The sequence below is a fragment of the Meleagris gallopavo genome, chromosome 1 (assembly GCF_000146605.3).
Source record: "Meleagris gallopavo isolate NT-WF06-2002-E0010 breed Aviagen turkey brand Nicholas breeding stock chromosome 1, Turkey_5.1, whole genome shotgun sequence".
Classification (NCBI taxonomy): Eukaryota; Metazoa; Chordata; class Aves; order Galliformes; family Phasianidae; genus Meleagris; species Meleagris gallopavo.
Window position 1 is genome coordinate 132,635,259 of NC_015011.2, and position 19,677 is coordinate 132,654,935.

The 19,677-nt window shown below is 40.2% G+C and overlaps 1 protein-coding gene across 9 annotated transcripts in view; it reads left to right on the forward strand.

The window, feature by feature from the left end:
- Positions 1 to 19,677, forward strand: part of LIMS1 (LIM zinc finger domain containing 1) — a 64,819-nt gene extending 45,142 nt beyond the window's left edge. For 5 of the 9 annotated variants that reach the window (XM_010728234.3, XM_010728225.2, XM_010728228.3 and 2 more), the window contains exons 2-11: positions 3,455 to 3,614; positions 8,466 to 8,532; positions 10,750 to 10,870; positions 11,583 to 11,732; positions 12,779 to 12,929; positions 13,721 to 13,813; positions 14,999 to 15,047; positions 17,349 to 17,424; positions 17,680 to 17,870; positions 18,231 to 18,364. In XM_010728234.3, the coding sequence (XP_010726536.1) occupies positions 3,459 to 3,614; positions 8,466 to 8,532; positions 10,750 to 10,870; positions 11,583 to 11,732; positions 12,779 to 12,929; positions 13,721 to 13,813; positions 14,999 to 15,047; positions 17,349 to 17,424; positions 17,680 to 17,827 (1,011 nt within the window). In that variant the 5' untranslated portion in view covers positions 3,455 to 3,458 and the 3' untranslated portion in view covers positions 17,828 to 17,870; positions 18,231 to 18,364. Of the gene's footprint in view, positions 1 to 825; positions 1,321 to 3,454; positions 3,615 to 8,465; positions 8,533 to 10,749; positions 10,871 to 11,582; positions 11,733 to 12,778; positions 12,930 to 13,720; positions 13,814 to 14,998; positions 15,048 to 17,348; positions 17,425 to 17,679; positions 17,872 to 18,230 lie in introns of those variants that run through there. The other 4 variants (XM_010728187.3, XM_010728192.3, XM_003203186.4 and 1 more) reach the window with 4 other exon arrangements.

Below are 19,677 nucleotides of genomic sequence, written 5' to 3' on the forward strand. Positions count from 1 at the left end.
TTCTGCATTTTCTTTCTTTTGCTCCCTGAAACTTCTTCGGACACCAACATGCTGTGTGTCATGAGCACAAAACGCATGTGCCTTTGCTGCCTGATCAATTGCTAACATAGTTGTGTCCATTTCATGCAAAAGGTAGTTACCCAGGACTGTTTTCCAGAAGCCCTTTTTGGTTTTTGTTTGATGTTACACGTTCCTGGAGGCTGCCTGTCCCAAGCAAGGTGGAGCTTGCAGGAGAGCAAACCTGCAGCTGGTGATACCATTCCCAGTAAGGAATGCATGACAGGTTTTTGAAGAGAGTGTAACTATAAAATAATTGCAACACTGGGAGGGCTTTCTGTGGTGAAGGAATGATTAATTTTCACTCTTGCTTCTTTCTTCCTGGTCTTGCTTTCTTAATTCAGCATTCAAATCTATGGAGCATCCTTGTGTTAGGTGATTGTTCTGAACACAGCACAGTGCTGAAAATCAACCTCCATTTCAGTTCCTTCATCTGCTGCCTATTACAGCATACTTGGCACTTCAGTTAACAGCCTGTGAGGCAAGACAGAAAACAAACTGGCCCTCTGTATCTATGCTTTCTGTGAAGTGCTGACAAGAAGGAAGATGCCTGTAGATAAATGCAGCATATATGACTTAGAAGATATAAGTGGAGCATTAAAGGCCATTTTTACAGTGTAATTATTATATCCAAGCATGAAACAATATTTACCTAATGATAGAAACCTCCTCTTTGTGCTGGTTAGCCCATGACAAAGCACTGTTGGAATCCACCTCCATCCCCTCAGCAGACAGGAGCTGCGGACAAGTTTGCTGAGGAACATGTTGGCTCACATAGGTTGCCCACAAAACAGCTCTCCGGGCCCATGAGGATTTCTCCATCAGCAGCAAAACCCCTTTCCATCATCTGGGTGTGCATGACAGCCCGGTGCTGGAATGTGCTCCTCCGCAGCCCAGCTTTTAACTTGAAGCTCTGGCAGGGAGCTGGGTAGCTCTGGCTCAATGACACAGAGCTGCTGAAAGTCAGTCACTTCGTTTGGGAACAAGGGGAAGCCCGGCACATTGTTCTGCTGCTTTTGCCTCCAGCTCCCTCGCGATATAAGCACAATATATATATACCCGTGATAGCAGCTAGAGAAACATGGACTTCCAGCATAGAGGTCACCCCTACGCGATACCAGAGGATGAAGAGATCGCTCACAGGGTCTCTCACAATGCCTACAACTCGGCGGGAAATGAAGGCGAGAAACCAGTGTCGAAACTGCAGCGTAGGCACAGTGACATTAAACTCTACAAAGAGTTTTGTGACTTCTACGCAAAATTGTAAGTCCGCGCTGTTCAGCTCTGGGCTGTAACTGCAGTGACATTATTGGCATACCGTCGCTGTGTTTTTTACCGTCTGGGCTCTGTAAGCCATTCTCTAAGGCAGCCTTTACCACAGGTCTGTGTTTGATACGTTGCCAGTTGTAATCGTCAACTAAAATTTGGGCTGGTGCCGTGAACTTAATCAGTAATTGCGTCAGAAGTTTTTATCGGGGGTTGAAGCGGGGTTGGCATTTGCCAAGTAGTCTCTGACTTCAGATTGTTTGCTTGTTTTGGGCAGACTGTTTTACTAATGCAGGACTGCTGCATGCATCACTGTTTTTACATACGTGTTTTTACTTGGATTACATTTTTTCTCTGACAGCACTTAGTATTAAATAACTTATAAATTTAACATCCTTAATACTCAGGAACTGGTGAGGTGATGGTGAGGCTCGTGGTTTATGTCGTGATTTCTGCTCATTCAGGTTAACTCAGAGGATGGATGAAGTGTCTGGCTTTTTTCCCCATACAGAAAACATATGTAGTCCGTGTAGACCATTGGCTAACTGTATGCTTAACTACACTTTATACATGTAATCACTGCCTTTTTTCAGTATGTTGCTCTCTTAAGTATGAAATAGACTGTTCCTCAGTCTGACCTCCTGTGTGAAATTTGGCCACTCACTGTTTTGCTGTAAGGACAGTGAGTATTTTGATGGCAGAGTTGTCTTCTGCAGAGTGCTCCTGAGAGAGAAAAAAAGAGACAGCTAATAATAACTGGTCGGATGTGACCTTCTGTAGGGCTCTTCTGTGGTACAGTGTAAGAAATAGATAAAGCACATTCCTTTTGGAGCTATGTGGTAGGTGTATACTTGCTAACTCAAATGTTGTGCAAGAGCTGAATTCAATTCCTGCCGAACCTGAAGAGAGCCAAGTGGTGTTATCCCCTCAGAGGGCAAGTCTTGGCATCTTACACAGGACCCAGCACTCTGCACTGGCAAATGCAGCAGGAGATTTCTTTACTATATCCGAATCTGTGCCTTTGTGTAAAATAATGTCCCAGTAAGTGTCCAGACAGATGTTTGTGCCAGTGCTTTTGTCAGTTGTGGGGCAGATTGTATGAAAACAGACCATTGCCCTGTATTTGCTCTCTGCTATCAAGTGATTTTAGAGCAGAGAAGTGACCCTGAAAGTCATGGCTTTGAGAAGCCAAGTATTAGTAAGAAGCACTTGCAAAGGACAAATAAGTGACCCTTTTTTGGTACTAGAGCCTTAATTAAGTGTAAGACAGCTGTACTGACTGTTGCATGTGTGAACACAATCCTAGTGAAGTTGCAATCCCCCTAATATTTTGCAGCTATCATACTCATTCTATGGTCACGTGCCTTTGAGAAGCAACCAAGATTGCTATTTGACTTTTTCTTTTTTTGCATCACCAGTTTGTGTTGCAGCTAGAGCATTCCCACCTTCTCCTTGTCCTTGTTCTGGTGCTGGGGTGCTGTGATCTGCTTTTATGGAGATGAACCCTAACAAACCAACCAAAAATCCTATGACTTTAAACTATTATTTCTACAAGTTGTATATGGCTTGAAGTGATGATTTTACAGATTTGATTGTTTACCTGCTGTGGTTTTCAGTAATCTGCCAGACAAAATATTTTAAACTCTTCCACGTTGCTCGTTTAGAGCTTTTGAATTAATGTTGTTAAATGCACATATTCTAGAATTCTCGTATTCTAGAATTATGAATTATTTTAGAATTAACATTTATATTTTCTAGTGTGAAGTCCTCAATTATTGCTAACATTTGCCCTTATTTTCTGTAATTCAAATGTGTTCGATGACTTTTATATTAGTTTTTTGAATTACCTGCCTTTTTTCATCATAAAGAGATAGCAAATGCATCTGTAACAATAATCAGTAGTTATTAGAGCACATTGTGGGGTTTTTATTTCCAAAGTGTTTGGAGCCACAGGGAAACAACAGTTTCATTTGTAAGGGAGCACCACAAGTCATTGAGTTCATGGAAAAGTTTTCAGTGGGCAGCCTAGCATTAGGCTGATGCCATTGGCTTTGGGAAAAAAATAGAGAACCAGAATCAGTTGTGCTGCCTTTGGGGCTCATTTTCTTTCTGTTTCTTGTTTTTATAACAGCAACATGGCAAACGCACTCGCAAATGCCATCTGTGAGCGCTGTAGAGGAGGCTTTGCACCAGCAGAGAAAATTGTCAACAGCAACGGTGAGCTGTACCACGAGCAGTGCTTCGTGTGTGCCCAGTGCTTCCAGCAGTTTCCTGAAGGGCTCTTCTATGAGGTAAGTTGGGAGAAGTAACTATAGGCTGATCGATACCTTAGCAAGTGTTGTTGAAGAAATGGAGTTCCAAAAGATTGTGCCTGGTATAGGGGAGAAGAAAGAAGAAATGTTTATGTGCCTGTTTGGAGGATGTCAGTGTGTATAACCTTATTTTAGTGTGTAACTTAGTGTTATTAGGGCTGAGAAAATAACTATTGGAGATTTCTCTCCCTGTGCGTATTTTTTTTCCTTAAAATCTGTAAGACTATATATTGTATCAAAAATACAGGGAAAGCATTCTTCTTAGAAGAGAGTCATCAAAGGGAAATTCCAGCATCCTGCAGTCTTTAGGAGGTTTACTGCTGAGTGAGTGAGGCCTGCACAGTTTCTGAAATATTGTTTGTAGAGATGACCCCTCTACAAGGTAAGCCAGCATGCTGAGATCAAGGTGTGTTGACAGCCAAAATCAGATGAGGCCTGAGTCAGGTAAACCCAGAGTTTAATATACCCCACTTACCTTTCTTTAACCCTAGGTGTAAGGAAGGGTAGATCATGGGAGACAGGGTTTTATCATTATTATTACCCGAAGCTTGTAGATGGCTAGCTGAGGTTCGAACAGATTAAAGGCAGAGTTCTCAAAATCATCAAATGTTTAGTTGCTTCTGAAAATCCTGTTCTAACCCACTTCACATGCATGCATTGTGTCAAGAGCACGTTTCATTTTCCACAGTGGTGTTTTTTATTATACTATATGGTTTGGAGAAGGAGACTGGGCGAGGAGTGTTAATTGGAAAAAGAGGCTGGCAAAGGGGATTCCTGGTCTTGCTTTCTCTCACCTTGCTTGAGGATCAAAAGGTTTCTCAGTGCAGTAGAGATAGTGTTGCACAATTTGTGGCAAGTGAGCCAGTAGTGGTCCATGACACATCAAAAGGTGGGCTGCAAAACAGTAGCAATTCAGAAAAGACAAAACAAAACACCCCTTAGATACTTACACCTTGCATTATTATTGTTAGTATTACATGAGTTGCTCCCTGCTTGCAGGCATGGTAAAGAGTCTGCCCTGACGTGTTAACACCTGAGTCAAATATGAAGTGATACATACATTTTAAAAATAAAACATTTGTTGATAAAACTGTCTTAAAAGAATAAAATGTAGTTTCTCTAAATAATGAGCACTTTATTCATCATTTTTCTGACTCTCAGATAACAGTGGGACAATCCATAGACCTCTTTCAGAAAGCAGAATGGTCTTTTGTGGCAGCCTTTATCTCCTAGAGGACAGATGGAGGAGGGCTGCAGTGGAAAGAAAGTCTTATGTTAGCACCTGGTCTAGGAACTTTACAATCTTTCTGTTGCTCACCAGTGACCATAGCTGTGTGACCTATTTGGCAGGGGCAAGCGATCTGATGGTTTTTAGTTACATTGTTAACATTTGTATTCATAAAGTCAGAAGTGAATGCTCAATGATTGTTTTGGGAATAAAAGAAGGCTGGTGTACTTATCAGATATGTTTTTGTTTAAAGTTGATAATTATTTTTTTTTTCAGGCTAGGTTGAGGCTTGCAGTGACTTTGTTCTTGAGGAACGTTATACAGAAAGTGGAAAGTTTAAGTTAAAAAAAAAGTGATTATCAAGACTAAGAGAATATCCAAAGACTTGTGTGTGGCTTGAATTTCAGGCCATTTTTCTGCCTCAAGTCCTTCTAATATTTACCACAAGGTCTTGCAGTTTCTCTCTACATCAGCAAGTGTGTCTGCTGCTGCTGAAGAGAGGTACTTTCCAGTCTCTGTAAGTGCTCTGACAAGTGTCAGAAGATGGTTCATAAATATCATCCAGCTTCCACCCACATTTATATTGGCTTGTGCTTGACATCTTCTACAGAGTGAATGTCCATACTGTGCTATCCCATGTGCCTTTTGGGCAGGTTGGAAATGTTTGACAGAGTCCTCTGCACTCTCTAGATATTCCATGCTGCCTACACAGCTTTCACTAAGCATTGAAGTGGTCCTGAGATTGCAGTGGAAACCTTGGCACAGTTTCTGTGTTGCTCATGGAGAAGTGGAGGCAAGCTTGCTCTTCTTTCACACAGTGTGGTTTAGCACCTCAGCATGTGAGTTGGGAATATACCAGCTGAGAGCATTTAGGGGAGAGAGAGGAACAGGAACAGCCCTAAGCAGATAAAGGATAAGCTTAGGTTGGCCAATGGTCAGGAGATGGCTGGCAGTGAGTAACTGAGGTGATCTGTTATCTCTGTGTGGAAACAGTGACTGGAGAGGGCAGTCACTCACTCTACTCAGTGGTAGTGCGGTCTCACTTTGATTACTGTGTGCAATTTTGGGCACACAACATAAAATGGACATAAAACTATTAGAGAGCATCCAAAGAAGGGCTACAGAGATGGGGAAGGGTCTGTAGGGCAAGATGTGCGAGGAGCAGCTGAGACCCCTTGGTTTGTTAAGCCCGGAGTAGAGGAGACTGAGAGGGGGTGGAACAGCCTGCCCAGGGCAGTGGTCATGGCCCCAAGCTGACAGAGTTCAAGGAACATTTGGACAGCGCTCTCAAACACAGGATCTGACTTTTGGCTGGTCCTGTGTGGAGCCAGGAGATGGACTTAGTGATCCTTGTGGGCCCCTCTCAATTCAGGATATTCTATGGTTCTAAGGCATAAAGGATATCTTCCTTGGACTGGCTTAATGAACCCTTTAAAAAGAAGCATATGGAGATGTGGACAGGTAGTGTGTTTTTCTGAGCAGGTTCCCCGTGGGTAAACACATGCATTGTTGTTAGCCCTGCATTAGATGGTGTTTGTTCTGTGCCCAGTTCAGCTAAGCTAGCGTTTCTTGGAAAAGACTTTGGGAAGTTAAATATTCTTCCTGTGCCTATCGCAAGCATTGCAGAGTTTCCCCAGTTAGTCATTAAGCCGCTTATCACATTTGCACTCAAGTGCTGCCATAAGTTTTCATGCTCTGCTCCACCATGGTGAGGCAGAACCGGTCAGGCTACTCAGGAGGAAAAGCTGTTATCTCTGCAGAATGCAATAGAAGGCTGCTTTCCCTGCAGTTGCCATCAGAGAGTTTTATAATAGACAGCAGTACACAGTCCAGTATTGACAGTGGAGTAACAGCTGGAGGTAATGTTGTGGTGAAGTGTCCTATGCAGAACCGTAGAATTAACGGACCTCCACCATACAACAGTCCAATGACCTTGCTCTTAAAATCTATGCTGTGTCATTTGTCACAAAAATTTAAGACTTACTCTAATGGAGGAGCTGCTGGATCATCCACAAATGCTGCACAAACAAGCCAAGAATGTTGAAAATATAAACAAAAGCAAATAGTAACCAACCTGCCTGACAGAAACCTGTTTGCTCTGCCCAGATCAATTTGTGGCTCTGAAATCCAAGCAAACATATGCATCTCCCAATGTACCAGCTGTTTACACAAGGCTGGAAGCTTTCTGGTGGTGGGTTTTTTTTTTCAGTTTTAAAAGGATTACATTTGGCAGGAAGCAAGCACAGTTCTCAATGAACTAATAGTTACCATTACTCTTTGAGACACTAATAGTCCTCTGTCTCTTAATTAAAAAAAAACAAAAAACAACACAAACACTACTTCCAATTAAAAAGTCATCTGTTTTAGAGTATTAAAAGCCCTTGATGAATTGCTAGAATAGGCTTCTGGAAAGAGACCGTGGAGCACACATCTTTCTGATTCTTGTGTGAGATTCAGGCTGGGCACAGGAATGAAGTTTCTGATGTCACGTTTTCAGTGATTTCTAAATGGTGATGGTAGTCGCATGAAATCCTGCCAGTAGTTCTGTATATTGCACTGTATTACTGTACTTATGTTTTATTTGATCCTTGAAATTTCAGAGTGCAAAAGGATATATAAGGCTGTATTTTCTACGCATGCATCAAAACTTAATTTGTGGGTAATATGTTATGCTATTTGCTTTGTTTTGTGTCAGATTCAGTACAAAGAAAGGAATGGGGTTTTCCTGCTGTGCTTTTTTCCAGTTTTTTAAACTTAAGACATTCAAATCCAAACATACCTAATATTATCTGTCTGGTTTTAACATGCTGGCTGGCATATGTGTGTACCAGTGGTGTGCCTGAAGGTATCTAAACATTTCCCATTGCTTTAGGACATACTTGTCTACATGTTCTTACATATTCCTCAGATTGCCAATACAGTGCCATACAATTCTTTTTTCCAGATTTTTTTTTTCCTGTGTGAGCATGACCTACAACTGAACTTCTCTAAGCTTTGAGAAAATTCAGCTCTAAATCACTTCAGATCAGCTTCTTATTCCATCTAGCCAGTTCAGAGAACTTTGTTCTTTAAAATTTCCTCAAACAAACATTGTGAAGGAAAAGCATGATTTCTTTTTATGTTTTGCCTGCAGTGTTCCATGAATTGCAAAGTTTCTATCCCTGGGTGTTCTTCCTTCCCCCAGATTTGCTTCCTCCAGTGTGCTGGGCCATTCTTACAGGAAACACAGAGTGAGGAAGGGATCAAATGAGTTCAGGGAAAATGCTTCCCCCCAGGAAAGGTTTTCAAAAGCTAATTTCCTGCATAGAATTCTATCTGCATCAGATTTTCATTAGTCTCTCAAAATTCAGGCATCTGTTGTGATGTAAAAGAAGATGGGTTACACTCTCAGCAATATTAAAGGAATGGTGTTGTATTAACAACAGTATCTGAATTAAGGTGGGTGAATTTCATGCCTGTTTTTCTAGCACATGGTCTGGTTTGCTTATTATGCAGCTCTTTATCCTCTACTATTCAGTTGCTTGTGAAAACAACCTGCTGTGTTACAGTATTTATGTCAAGGGCATGCTCCTAACCTCTCTTGCCTTGTTTTCCATTTGCAGTTTGAAGGGAGGAAGTACTGCGAACATGATTTTCAAATGCTTTTTGCCCCTTGCTGCCATCAGTGTGGTAAGTTTTACGTTCAGGTGAAATATTTCACACTGATCACAAATGGGAAGTCAACATATGCTGCTGGGGGAAGATGTGCAGCCCTGTTGTAGCTCCTCTGGGAGGTGGCCCCACATAGCTGAGGAACTTTCAGAATAAACTTCAGTGAACTTAGGGAACTGCTTTTCCTAAAGGTCATCAAACAGTATGTTTTTTAAAAAAAGGTTGCATTATTTGCATGAGTAGTTTAACTGTTCATCCAGTGAGTCAATGAACAGCCCATTCATGAGCTCCTGATTTTGTGCATCCACATGCATGTACTCACATGTTCCTTCTCATGCAGCTGAAACCGTCTTGCAAGTCTTTATCTGTTCTGACAATTGTAACCTATCCATGCTGTCCTCCTCTATAGAAGCAGAGGCAGTCTTTATCATCTAGTGATATCACCAGCTTTCTATTTTTGACACAAATTCCTTTAAGGCTTCAGCATCTGTTGTCTACTCTGTGTAACACTGAGGGCTGCATTTTATTTGTTGCTATTGAGTAAATGCTTGCATGCCTGTTACACTGCAATCAACTGCAAGTTTTCTTTTACACCAGATTTTCTGTGTGTGACACATTTTGCTTGGTCAGGGTTGAGAAGTCATTGCTGTATCCTTGTTGATCAGGTCTGGAAGCTCTTATTTTTCTGAGGCACCTGGGCAAGCTGCTACAACTTTCACTTCAGTTAGTAAGGCCTTTCCCTTGTGCAGAGGGAGTGGTCGGATGCTGGAAGGAGGGGAAGCAGATGTTCTGGACCTTTGGATTTACAGCTGCAGATTTGAACAAGCAGGGGAAGAGGAAGAGCTCAATGGTGATATCTGAGTGAACTTGAAGTGTGTGACAAACCAGAAGGAACTGCTTTGTTCCTTCTACAGTCCAGTCACTTCCCAAGTGTGAGGGACCTTTGTGTTCCTCCAGTTACTCTGCAGTCTCCCTCCCTTGTTCTCTTCCTGCTCTTGTGTGCCACAGCTTCCCTTTTCCCTTTACTGCTCTTGGCCTGGAAAGGACTTTTGTGAATCCTCCTTTCTAACCTCTTGAAACACAAAGCACAGCTCTTCCTGCATACTAGCACTGTCCATACATGGCAGAGCTCTGCTCCTCTCCTGTTGCTGATCTGCTCCTATCGCTGATCTGCTCCTAGCTTCCCTTTGGTGAGTTTGGCAGAGGGGACTTCACCTTTGCAGCACTCAGAAAGAACAGAAACTGTTCTGGGCTCTGGCAGGTTAATGGAGGAGCTACACCATGTATCCTCAGGACTTTTCCCACCCAGCTGCCACAGCCCATTAGTTTCTGCTGCTTCTACTCTGACTCCTTATAGCACAAACTCTGTTAAAATCTCATCAGTTTTATGTACTGACTTGTTCCAACACATGAGTTAAAAGAAAGTTAATTTGCTGGAGGATGTGACTGGCTGGCTGGACTGCCTCCCAGGTCACTTACCTGCAGCACTCCATGGATCCTGCCTGGAACTGGGCTTTTCCAGTTTTTGAATTTAGTGAGAGTAGCCAAAATCAACAGGGTTGTTGTCAGCACTGATGCCTCAAGCTTTCCCTACACTTCTAGAGACCATCCAATTTTATTCTTGAAAAGTTATGACTTCATGGGAATGCCACAGACTTGCATGCTAGACTTCATTTCATTCATATCTGTTATCTGCCTGATCGCTTCTCTTTGACAGCTGTTTGATTAGTAGGCTCTTTAGAGCCAGGATTCAGCCTTTCACAGCACCAGGAAGCTAAGCTCTTGACATATTTTAGGCAGTGTTTGCACTGCTCAGGGGCCATGGCTGCAATGTGTGTGCAGAGAACAATGTGCATGCTTGGCATGGCTGTGCAGTAGAAAATATGAAATGGTAGTTTTCTCACTTTTTCAGTGCCTCACAGGACAGGACTATGTGGTAGATCAGAAATTGGTGTGTGTGTTGGATTTACTATTTAGTAAGTGCGTTCTCCTACTGTATCTTTGTACTTTAACTCCAGTTTTCTTGCAGTAGAGTCAAGGCCACTCAAACTCAGTTCTGTTGTGCTTTGAATTTGGAGCTTGATTATAGACATAGCGGAGTAGAAACCAACACTATGTCAATGACAATTCCAAAATATCCTTTTCTAGAAGAAGGGAGAAGCAAAAATGATTATGTAATTCTAGTGATTCAGTTGCAGCATGGTATTTTACATCCTGTTACTGTGTTTCCTACAGGTGAGTTCATTATTGGCCGTGTTATTAAAGCTATGAACAACAGTTGGCATCCAGAATGCTTCTGCTGTGATATCTGCCAGCAAGTATTGGCAGATATTGGATTTGTCAAGAATGCTGGCAGGTGGGTCTTCACCCTTCCCTCTATCACTGATAATGATGAAAATGAAAGTTGGGGGGGATGTAAAGGTTATGGTTCCTAAAGCTTTCCTGCTGAGATGGAGTAACTGAAGTATCTTTTATGAGAAAAAGGTCTAAGAATGCATCACAAAACTAGGAGTGGATATCTTAAAATATGCACATAAAATATTAACTACTTATCTACCTCCAGATTTCTTGTCAAGTGTGTGTTTTGTACCTGATGGTGTTTCAGGATCAGTACAATACTGTGATAGACACTTAGAAACGAATCAGATGCAGAAGTATTGCCATTTTTAAATAGATTTTTCTTTTTCCAACATGAGTTCTCAATTTGAGTCCAGTTTATCACCCTATTCATTATTAAGTGCTCTCACTTCAGTGGGATCCTTCATGGATTTTTTTAAGTAGACTATGTAGCCATTGATTTCATATTTTTAATGTGATACACATAGTTATTTACAGAATTAGGGCCTGTTTTGTCATCCAGCTTCCAATCTAAATTTTTAAGAGTTTGATGGTGATAGAAAATAAAATAATACGCCTTCTTCTGAACTTGGCTTGCCTACCAAAGAAATTGTTTTAAAGCCTTTATTCTCCTCCAAAAAAGAGCTGAGTTTCTATTAGATGCTTAATTTCTATTTTTTACTGTAGTAACAGGTGCTAGTACTTACCTGTCTCCTTTTATGTTGTTTCAGACATCTCTGCCGTCCCTGCCATAACAGGGAAAAAGCCAGAGGCCTGGGAAAGTACATTTGCCAGAAGTGCCATGCCATTATTGACGAACAACCTCTCATTTTCAAAAATGATCCTTATCACCCTGATCATTTCAACTGTGCAAACTGCGGGTAACTTGAGTTCCACAAAAGAAAACAGGAGAATGCTGGTTTTATTTGCTTCATCCATTTCCATTTTAAAGTGGAAACCAGTACTGTACAACAGGCAAAAGGGATGGGTTCTGAGTGCCTTGCTACTAGATACGTGTCTGGTTACGTCTCTTGGGGTAGTAGAATAGGATCTTCCATTCAAACAACAGGTGATCTGTTGAGAAGTGAGGAAAGACTGTAATTTACAGCACAGAGTACCTTAGAAAATAGGAAATCTGGGCACAAACTTGCTTATGGCAGCAAAATCATTGACATTATTTTTCTGCCCTGAAGAGTAGAAAGGCGGTCTTCTTCGGCTGCTTCATTATCTTGCCTATGTTCTTTCTTTTTAGTTGAGTTCCCCAAAGTATGTTTTTCTTTTAAGCTTTCTCTCACCTCATTTTGTCAGCTTCTGCATCTGCAGAATACATAGCTGCATGTTTCTACATTCCCCACTGATGCATGGATCAGGGGGCACTGTAGGATATAGCACACATTATTAGTTGTTTATTTTTTAGTACAAAGGAAGCTATCATTTCAGGATCATAGCAGAGGCTGATTTGAAAAACAACAGTAGTATTGTGCTAGCGCTATTGTCAGCTTATATTTTTCCTTCTCTGATGTTTGATATCATGGAGAAAATGCAGAGGAGTACATTTTCCTTTCAGTTACATTTATGTAAATCTCAAAGATACTGATGCTAAGAGAGCCAGAATGTAAGCTAGGCATGACCACAGCTTTCTAACCTGTGTGAGAAAAGTTTCAGTAGCTATTTTCAGAGAAATTTGATGCATCCTACTTAGCAGGCTTTTCTCAGTTTTCTGTGGAATCAATCAATCTTGTTTAAAAAATAATCATATTGAACTGTCATATTTGATGCTGCTAAATACATTATTGTAGTATAAATACAGTTATAGTATAAATACAGTTACTAAAACAAGTGCTAAAAATTAAATTATCTCTACAGAAGCTCTTGAGTTGAAATTGTTCAGTTCCTTTAATCATTCAATTAATGAATTTCTGAACAGGAAGGAACTTACTGCTGATGCTCGTGAGCTGAAGGGAGAATTATATTGTTTACCTTGCCATGACAAAATGGGCGTCCCCATCTGTGGAGCATGTAGAAGACCAATTGAAGGACGTGTGGTGAATGCTATGGGCAAACAGTGGCACGTGGAGGTAAACATCAGCTGACACATTGTCTTTCTCAAATGTAAACGTTAACATACTTAACTGAAATATCGCTGATTAGTTTCCATGAAAGGATTAGAAAAGTATGCAGCAGTGATCAGCAAATGCATCTCCTAATCCTATTTTCAACCTTCATGTGTCTGATCTTTCACTGAGAAAAGACTTCTGCCTGTGGAGCTAAAATCAGTAGTCCAAGGAAGCATTGCAAGGTTCTTGTAGAAGAAAATGTCACCAAGTGAGAAGCAGGATATATAGAAAGACAGTAAAGTTCTGTGACAAACGTAATATTAGTGGACATTATAATATTCTTATGGTTTCCAGTTACTTGCCATGTAAATATCTCTAAAGCAGTTTAGGTGACAGTTCATATTTCAAGTCTGTGTGCAAGATTTAGTTCTTTATCTTCCGTTTAAGTTATGAAGATAAGCAGTCTTTGTTGTGAAATTTTCCTCCAGCAAGTGCTTTCTTCACAAGATGTAATGGTGGTTAAAATTACTTGATCTCACTTTATTCTGTCATTAATAACATATCAGAACCACTTCGGTGCATTTTTTTTTCTTTTTTGTAAGTTTTGGGTTGAAATGTTAAAGACAGTAAGAGGAATGTTATGTTAGTGATCTAAAGCACAAAACAATAGTCGTAATTCTTATTTTCAAGATGGCACAGCGAGCTCAGTAGGCTTTGGTCATGTTCAGTAGGGATTGTTTATTTGCTTTCTCAAAAAAAGAAACAGCATTATTTACAAGAAATCCAAAATAAATCCATAATTTTCTTCACAGCATTTCGTTTGTGCAAAATGTGAAAAGCCATTCCTGGGTCATCGTCATTATGAGAGAAAAGGCTTGGCATATTGTGAAACCCACTACAATCAGGTAAGGTTGCATGTTTTTGAAAATTGTAATTTTTAAACTTACAAACAGATTTTATTAATGGGAGATGGAAAATTAGAGAGATTGTTTTCTTATGATCACCTGTGAGTATAAAGCTAACTAGTATGTGTTCCACTGCAATCAGTTTATATGGTTTCTCTATAGGTAAGTTTTGCACTGAAAAAAGAAAACTGCGTGTAATTCATAAAGGATAGCTGGGCTAATCAGAATCTAATTGTTCTTCAAGCTTAGTGTTGCTTATGTTGAGCTGTTTCAAGCTTTTACACATCTCTAAGATCAGAGCAGCTAATGACACCCGGTTTTCCCAAGAACATAAAGACGATTCGCCACTCAGAAGCTGTGGTTTAACACAAAGTCTTTGGGTAGCATGGTCTTCCTTACAGCTGCAATTCTAAGGTGACTGTGTTAAGATACACTGCATCAAGCAGCTCTTTCATCCACTTGAAGACTAACAAAGACAAAATTTGTCAGAGGGCACCACCTAGTGACCACTTGCATTTGAAGAAGAGATATATGGAGTTGTACCATTTCCCTCCAGACTCCTTTGATTGTGCAGTCCAGCACCATAATGGATAGACCTTTCTTCTTTGTCAGCCAAATGCAGGGTGTTACGTACACATCTTTGCTTGGATAAATAAAGGAGGATTACATTTGGGAGTTGTAAGGTATCTGCTAATTACAGATGGATCCTAAATCTGTCAGCGACGAAGGGCAGGTGATTGAAGTATTGCTGGCATCCCTGCAGACAATAAAAGCCATGACACTGTTAGCAATAGTATTGCAGTCACGGTAGAGCAAGAACATATACCAGGTAAGAGCTGTGTGTTGAATGGTTGTCCAGATGTTCAGCTGGATGGTTACTAAAAATGTATATGTGACTCTTCATTGCTGAATTTCAAATGTTCAAATGTTCAGAATTAGGGACAGCAAAACAAAACCATATTTGTAGAGGGTCAAGCAGATGTTAGGAAATGTTTTTATCTTTACTATTATAAAGACTTTTTGTGATAAGACGATGCAAGATTGAATTGGAAATCCAAATCAGACTTGCCATCATTCTCCTTTATTTAAACTGAAATAAACAGGAAAGCGATTGAAATGCAGTTGAGAAATTATTGTCAATAAAATCATTACATTAAAAATTCATTGCTTCTCCTTCCTCCTCAGCTGTTTGGTGATGTATGTTTCCATTGCAATCGTGTGATTGAAGGAGATGGTAAGCAATTCTCTAGCTGTTTTCTTAATGTTACGTTTTGATGAAAGTTCTTTCTAAAAGTAGAAGGAAGATCCTTTGTTGAATCCCTTACTGCTCCCATTAAACCACAAAGAGGCATTCTCTCTATCAGAAGCTAAAATAGATGTGATTAGTCAGAGGCCAAAGGGGAAGAAGACCTTACAGCAGGTGTTTCATGATGATGGAAGATCAAACAGGAGCTAAAGAGAACCGTGGTCAGCTGGAAACCTTTTAGTAATAACCAAAGGCCAGGGATGTTGAGAGATGCAGAGGAGGCTTCCTGCCCCCACCAGCTTTCATAAGGGACACGTACAACTGTGAGAATGACCACAGTTCGAGGCATCTCCTCGAATGAATTTAGGGATCACGACACAGATTTGGAAAAATATTTAGATACTGAACAATTTAGGTGGGCTTTGTGAGGGATTATTTTTTGAAGTTCCCAGCTTCCACTGTTTCAGTTTGGTTCCTGGAGATATTCACCTATCTGTCACAGGCACCTGTCTTTTGAAAATAGAGGCTGATGATAATTTCACAAAACCAGGGAGGAATTGTACCTGAAAAGATCTGTCCTGGGAAGGTATAACTGGAAGTGTCTTAATTTTGAGGAGGGGAGATTGCTTTGTAGGCTTTTTGGACTATCAACAGTGATAAAATACCACAAGGCAAATCATTCCACGTGCAGTCATGCCACGTTATTTTGTTCCTAGCTACACTTGCCTGAAGTAAACACTGTAGCACACATCTTAGCCTCACCTAAGCCAAAGCCACTCTCAAAGTGGGAGGAAGCCTCTGGTATATAAAAGGAGCCATAAAGTAGTTCACAGTCATGTAAATATAGGGTGAGACCTACATTCCAGAAATGCGCTTTCGCCAGACTTTGGGACTGGACTCTACCTGCAGAACAACAATCCAGAAGTGCTGTCCTCTGCACTGAGATCCTGAATGAAGAGAACAGGGGCTTGGAGTGAATGAGTAAATGCAGCCTTGTCTGATCTTCACATCTCTGTATGTTGTGAATGTCATGCCATATAATCTGACCCTCAATATTGTACATTTCAGTCACTGAACTGGACAGATTATAAAGTAGTAATTATTTTCATTCTGCATCCTCAATTATTCTACATTTCTTCTTTCGTTTCTACACACAAATTTGACACTGCTGTCACAAATGATGAGTATCCAATCTTTTTTTTCCCTCTATCTGGTGAAACAAACACTTGTGGCAGCAGTTTTTTAAGAGACTGCATTATAGAGATCTCTTGTAAGCAGACTTTCCTTTGACTAGTATTGTTTTGGCAAGCAGTGGAAGAAGTATAAGCATATGTGGATGTGCTTGCCCCATAGTGTGGGAAAAGAAGTTGCTTTACAAAGTTCTGGTTCTGTTTGCTGCTGACAAAATATAGGAGAAGAACATTGTCCTGAATCATAGAATTGTAGAATCATAGAATGGCCTGGGTTGAAAAGGACCACAATGATCATCTAGTTTCAACCCTCTGCTCTGTGCAGGGTCACCAACCACCAGATCAGGCTGCCCAGAGCCACATCCAGCCTGGCCTTGAATGCCTCCAGGGATGGGGCATCCACAACCTCTTTGGGCAACCTGTTCCAGTGTGTCACTGCCCTCTGTGTGAAAAACTTCCTCCTAATATCTAACCTAAACCTCCCCTGTCTTCGTTTAAGACCATTCCCCCTTGTCCTATCACTATCCACCCTTGTAAAAAGCCGTTCCCCTTCTTATTTGTACACTCCCTTCAAGTACTGGAAGGCCACAATGAGATATCTATCGCCAGAGCCTTTTCTTCTCTAGCTGAACAAGCCCAGTTCCCTCAACCTTTCTTCATGGGAGAGGTGCTTCAGCCCCCTGATCATTTTAGTGGCCCTCCTCTGGACCAGTTCCAAGAGCTCCATGTGGAATTTTAGAACCTTAGTTAGAATCCTTGATCTGAGGTTGGAAACAGAAGCAACTTTTGGCAGGGAAAGGTGCGAAGGTATACTGAAAGAGAGGAGTAACTGAAAATTGAGGTACAGAACAAAAAGAAGACACTTCCTCTCCAAAGCAGAGTTGTGTGCCCTCTGCAAGACAGATTTATCATTGCTTCACAGTCCCACTGTGCAACAATCAGGTGTGCCTTCCAGGCCTTGCCTCATTATTGTTGCAGATCTTAATGCTCACTACAAGATTCAAATGATTGTTTTTCACATCTCACGAACATTTTGAGCTTAACTGTTAATTATTTTGATAAAGCTAATGATTTACTCTCTTTTTTTTCCTTGCTCTAGTTGTATCTGCTCTGAATAAGGCATGGTGTGTGAACTGTTTTGCTTGTTCAACTTGCAACACTAAGTTAACGCTCAAGTAAGTCAATCGATAGGTGTGATGCCTTCAAAACATATCAGTGGTTATCTTTAAAATATTAGATGTTGCTGTAGGTTTAACTGTTACAATACAAAAGCCATATGAACAACACTGAGAAAATGTGCCTGTACCTTCTTCTTGCTCCATTTACTAATTTACATCTCTTCCAGCTGCCTGTTCCGTTCTTCCTTCAGTTCAGTCTTCTTAATTCTTCTCCTTTTTCATCCTTTATTTTTTCTGCCTTTAACTGTGAAGAGATAAGTTTGTTGAAATTGATCTAAAACCTGTCTGCAAACACTGCTATGAGAAAATGCCAGATGAATTTAAGCGACGCCTTGCCAAACGGGAACGTGAAGCGAAGGAGAAAGAGAAGCAGAAAAAGAAAAAGCCCATCTGTTTGTAAACTTTTTTTCTTCTCACCACCACCTGTGCTCCTTTCTTCTTTGGTCAGTGCTATACAGATGCTTTTACTTAAAGTTTTTGCATGCATTCATGGCTGTCACAGCCAACTATTTTTCACAAAACTGCAACTTGAAATATTGTTACTTTATTATCTTAAGCTTAGTTTGCTTAGCAATACAGCTGAGTTTGAAAGATTTTTTTTTTAAGAGACACAGTTATAAATAGGGGCACAATTCACTCAGTATTTCAATCACGGTCTGCAGTGTATATAAGCTTATGAAAGTAATTTCATATATATGTATAAATTGCAGTTGCAGTTTTTTGTCTGTGCGCATTTAATACGACCTTTATTTTCTCCAGGATCCCTTCCACTAAAACTTTGTTTTCTTGCTATGTCATTTTAGGAATAAATTCGTTGAGTTCGATATGAAGCCTGTCTGCAAAAAGTGCTATGAGAAGTTTCCTCTAGAGCTGAAGAAGAGACTGAAGAAATTAGCTGAAACTGTGGGAAGAAAGTGAAAACTTCTTCTGCTCTCCCCTTTCCTTATGAAAATGTTGTATCTGTTACTTGGGAGGGACTCTGAGGCTGTGATCAGACAACAGATTACAATGCATGCCTTTTATCTTGAAATTCTCCATTCTCTCTATGAGTACACGTACAAATACAGATTTGTTGATAAACAGACCACGCTTCTGTCAACTCACCTAAAAGGTTTCTGACCCTGATAATGCACCGATACAAGTGGGCCATTGCGCACAGTAATCTCTGAGGAATTTTAGATTGAGAAAATATGCTTGTGAGTACCTGCAAAAACACACTGTGCAAACATTCCCAACGTTGGCATGTAATGTCATTTATATTAATGAAAATATCAGTATGCCAATTAAGCATGCATACAAAATTTCCCGTGGCCTGGGCAAGAAACCAAACATACCTCATTTCCCGGAAAAAATAATGTTTAGATTTCAGGTCAAACAGTCCCATTGAGGAGCCTTGTTTAAGGTGGTTTGAAAAGTACCATATTTCTAAATACAGTCACTGTTCAAATGACCTACTTCCGATAGTTTGTACTTACACGCTGAATCTTTGTACATCAGACTTAGCACGAAATATCTACATGAAGTCTAATTCCCACTGCAAGAAACGAGTATACTCATCTACTTGAATTTTGCTGTATTCCATTCAGAATAACACATTAACTTTTATATAAGCTTTTGCATTTTATTTACTTTTTGTGCCTTATTCTGCTGGACCATATGTAACAGTGTTCCATTAAATATATATATATAGTTTTATTTTTATTTCTTATTTTTGTGCAGAAACTATGTACGAGGTATTTTCAAAAGATAACAAAATTTGCCTTAATTATGCAGGATGCAAGAGGAATTTTGTTTCAGGTGTGAACACCTGAGGTTGAAGTTTAGCTTCTAGGCTTCCCTGACTTCTGGAACAGCAATGAAAATGCGTATTTGAGTTAACTGGCAATATTACTTTTACACTGTGAGTGTAAATATGTGAAGTTTGATCCTACTAGGATCTGTTTCTTCAGCCATCTTCAAGAACTGTGCTCACAAATTGTCAGAATTCACTGTAGTATGCTTGTGATTGCTTTATACTATTGACTTCTGTCCATGAAAGTTTGCTTTTCCCTTTTCTGTCAAAAATACCATTACTTAGAAATTCTTGATGGTACTGTTATCAAGTATGCAAACCTTTTTTTCATATTAGAAACACAGTTTTTATATAATTGCATCATAGCAAGCAAAATTTCCTTTCCTGTTTATGGAAAACCAGATGCTTTAAAACATCTTTCCAGTGTCATCAATAAAGGCTAATGTTATTAAAACCTG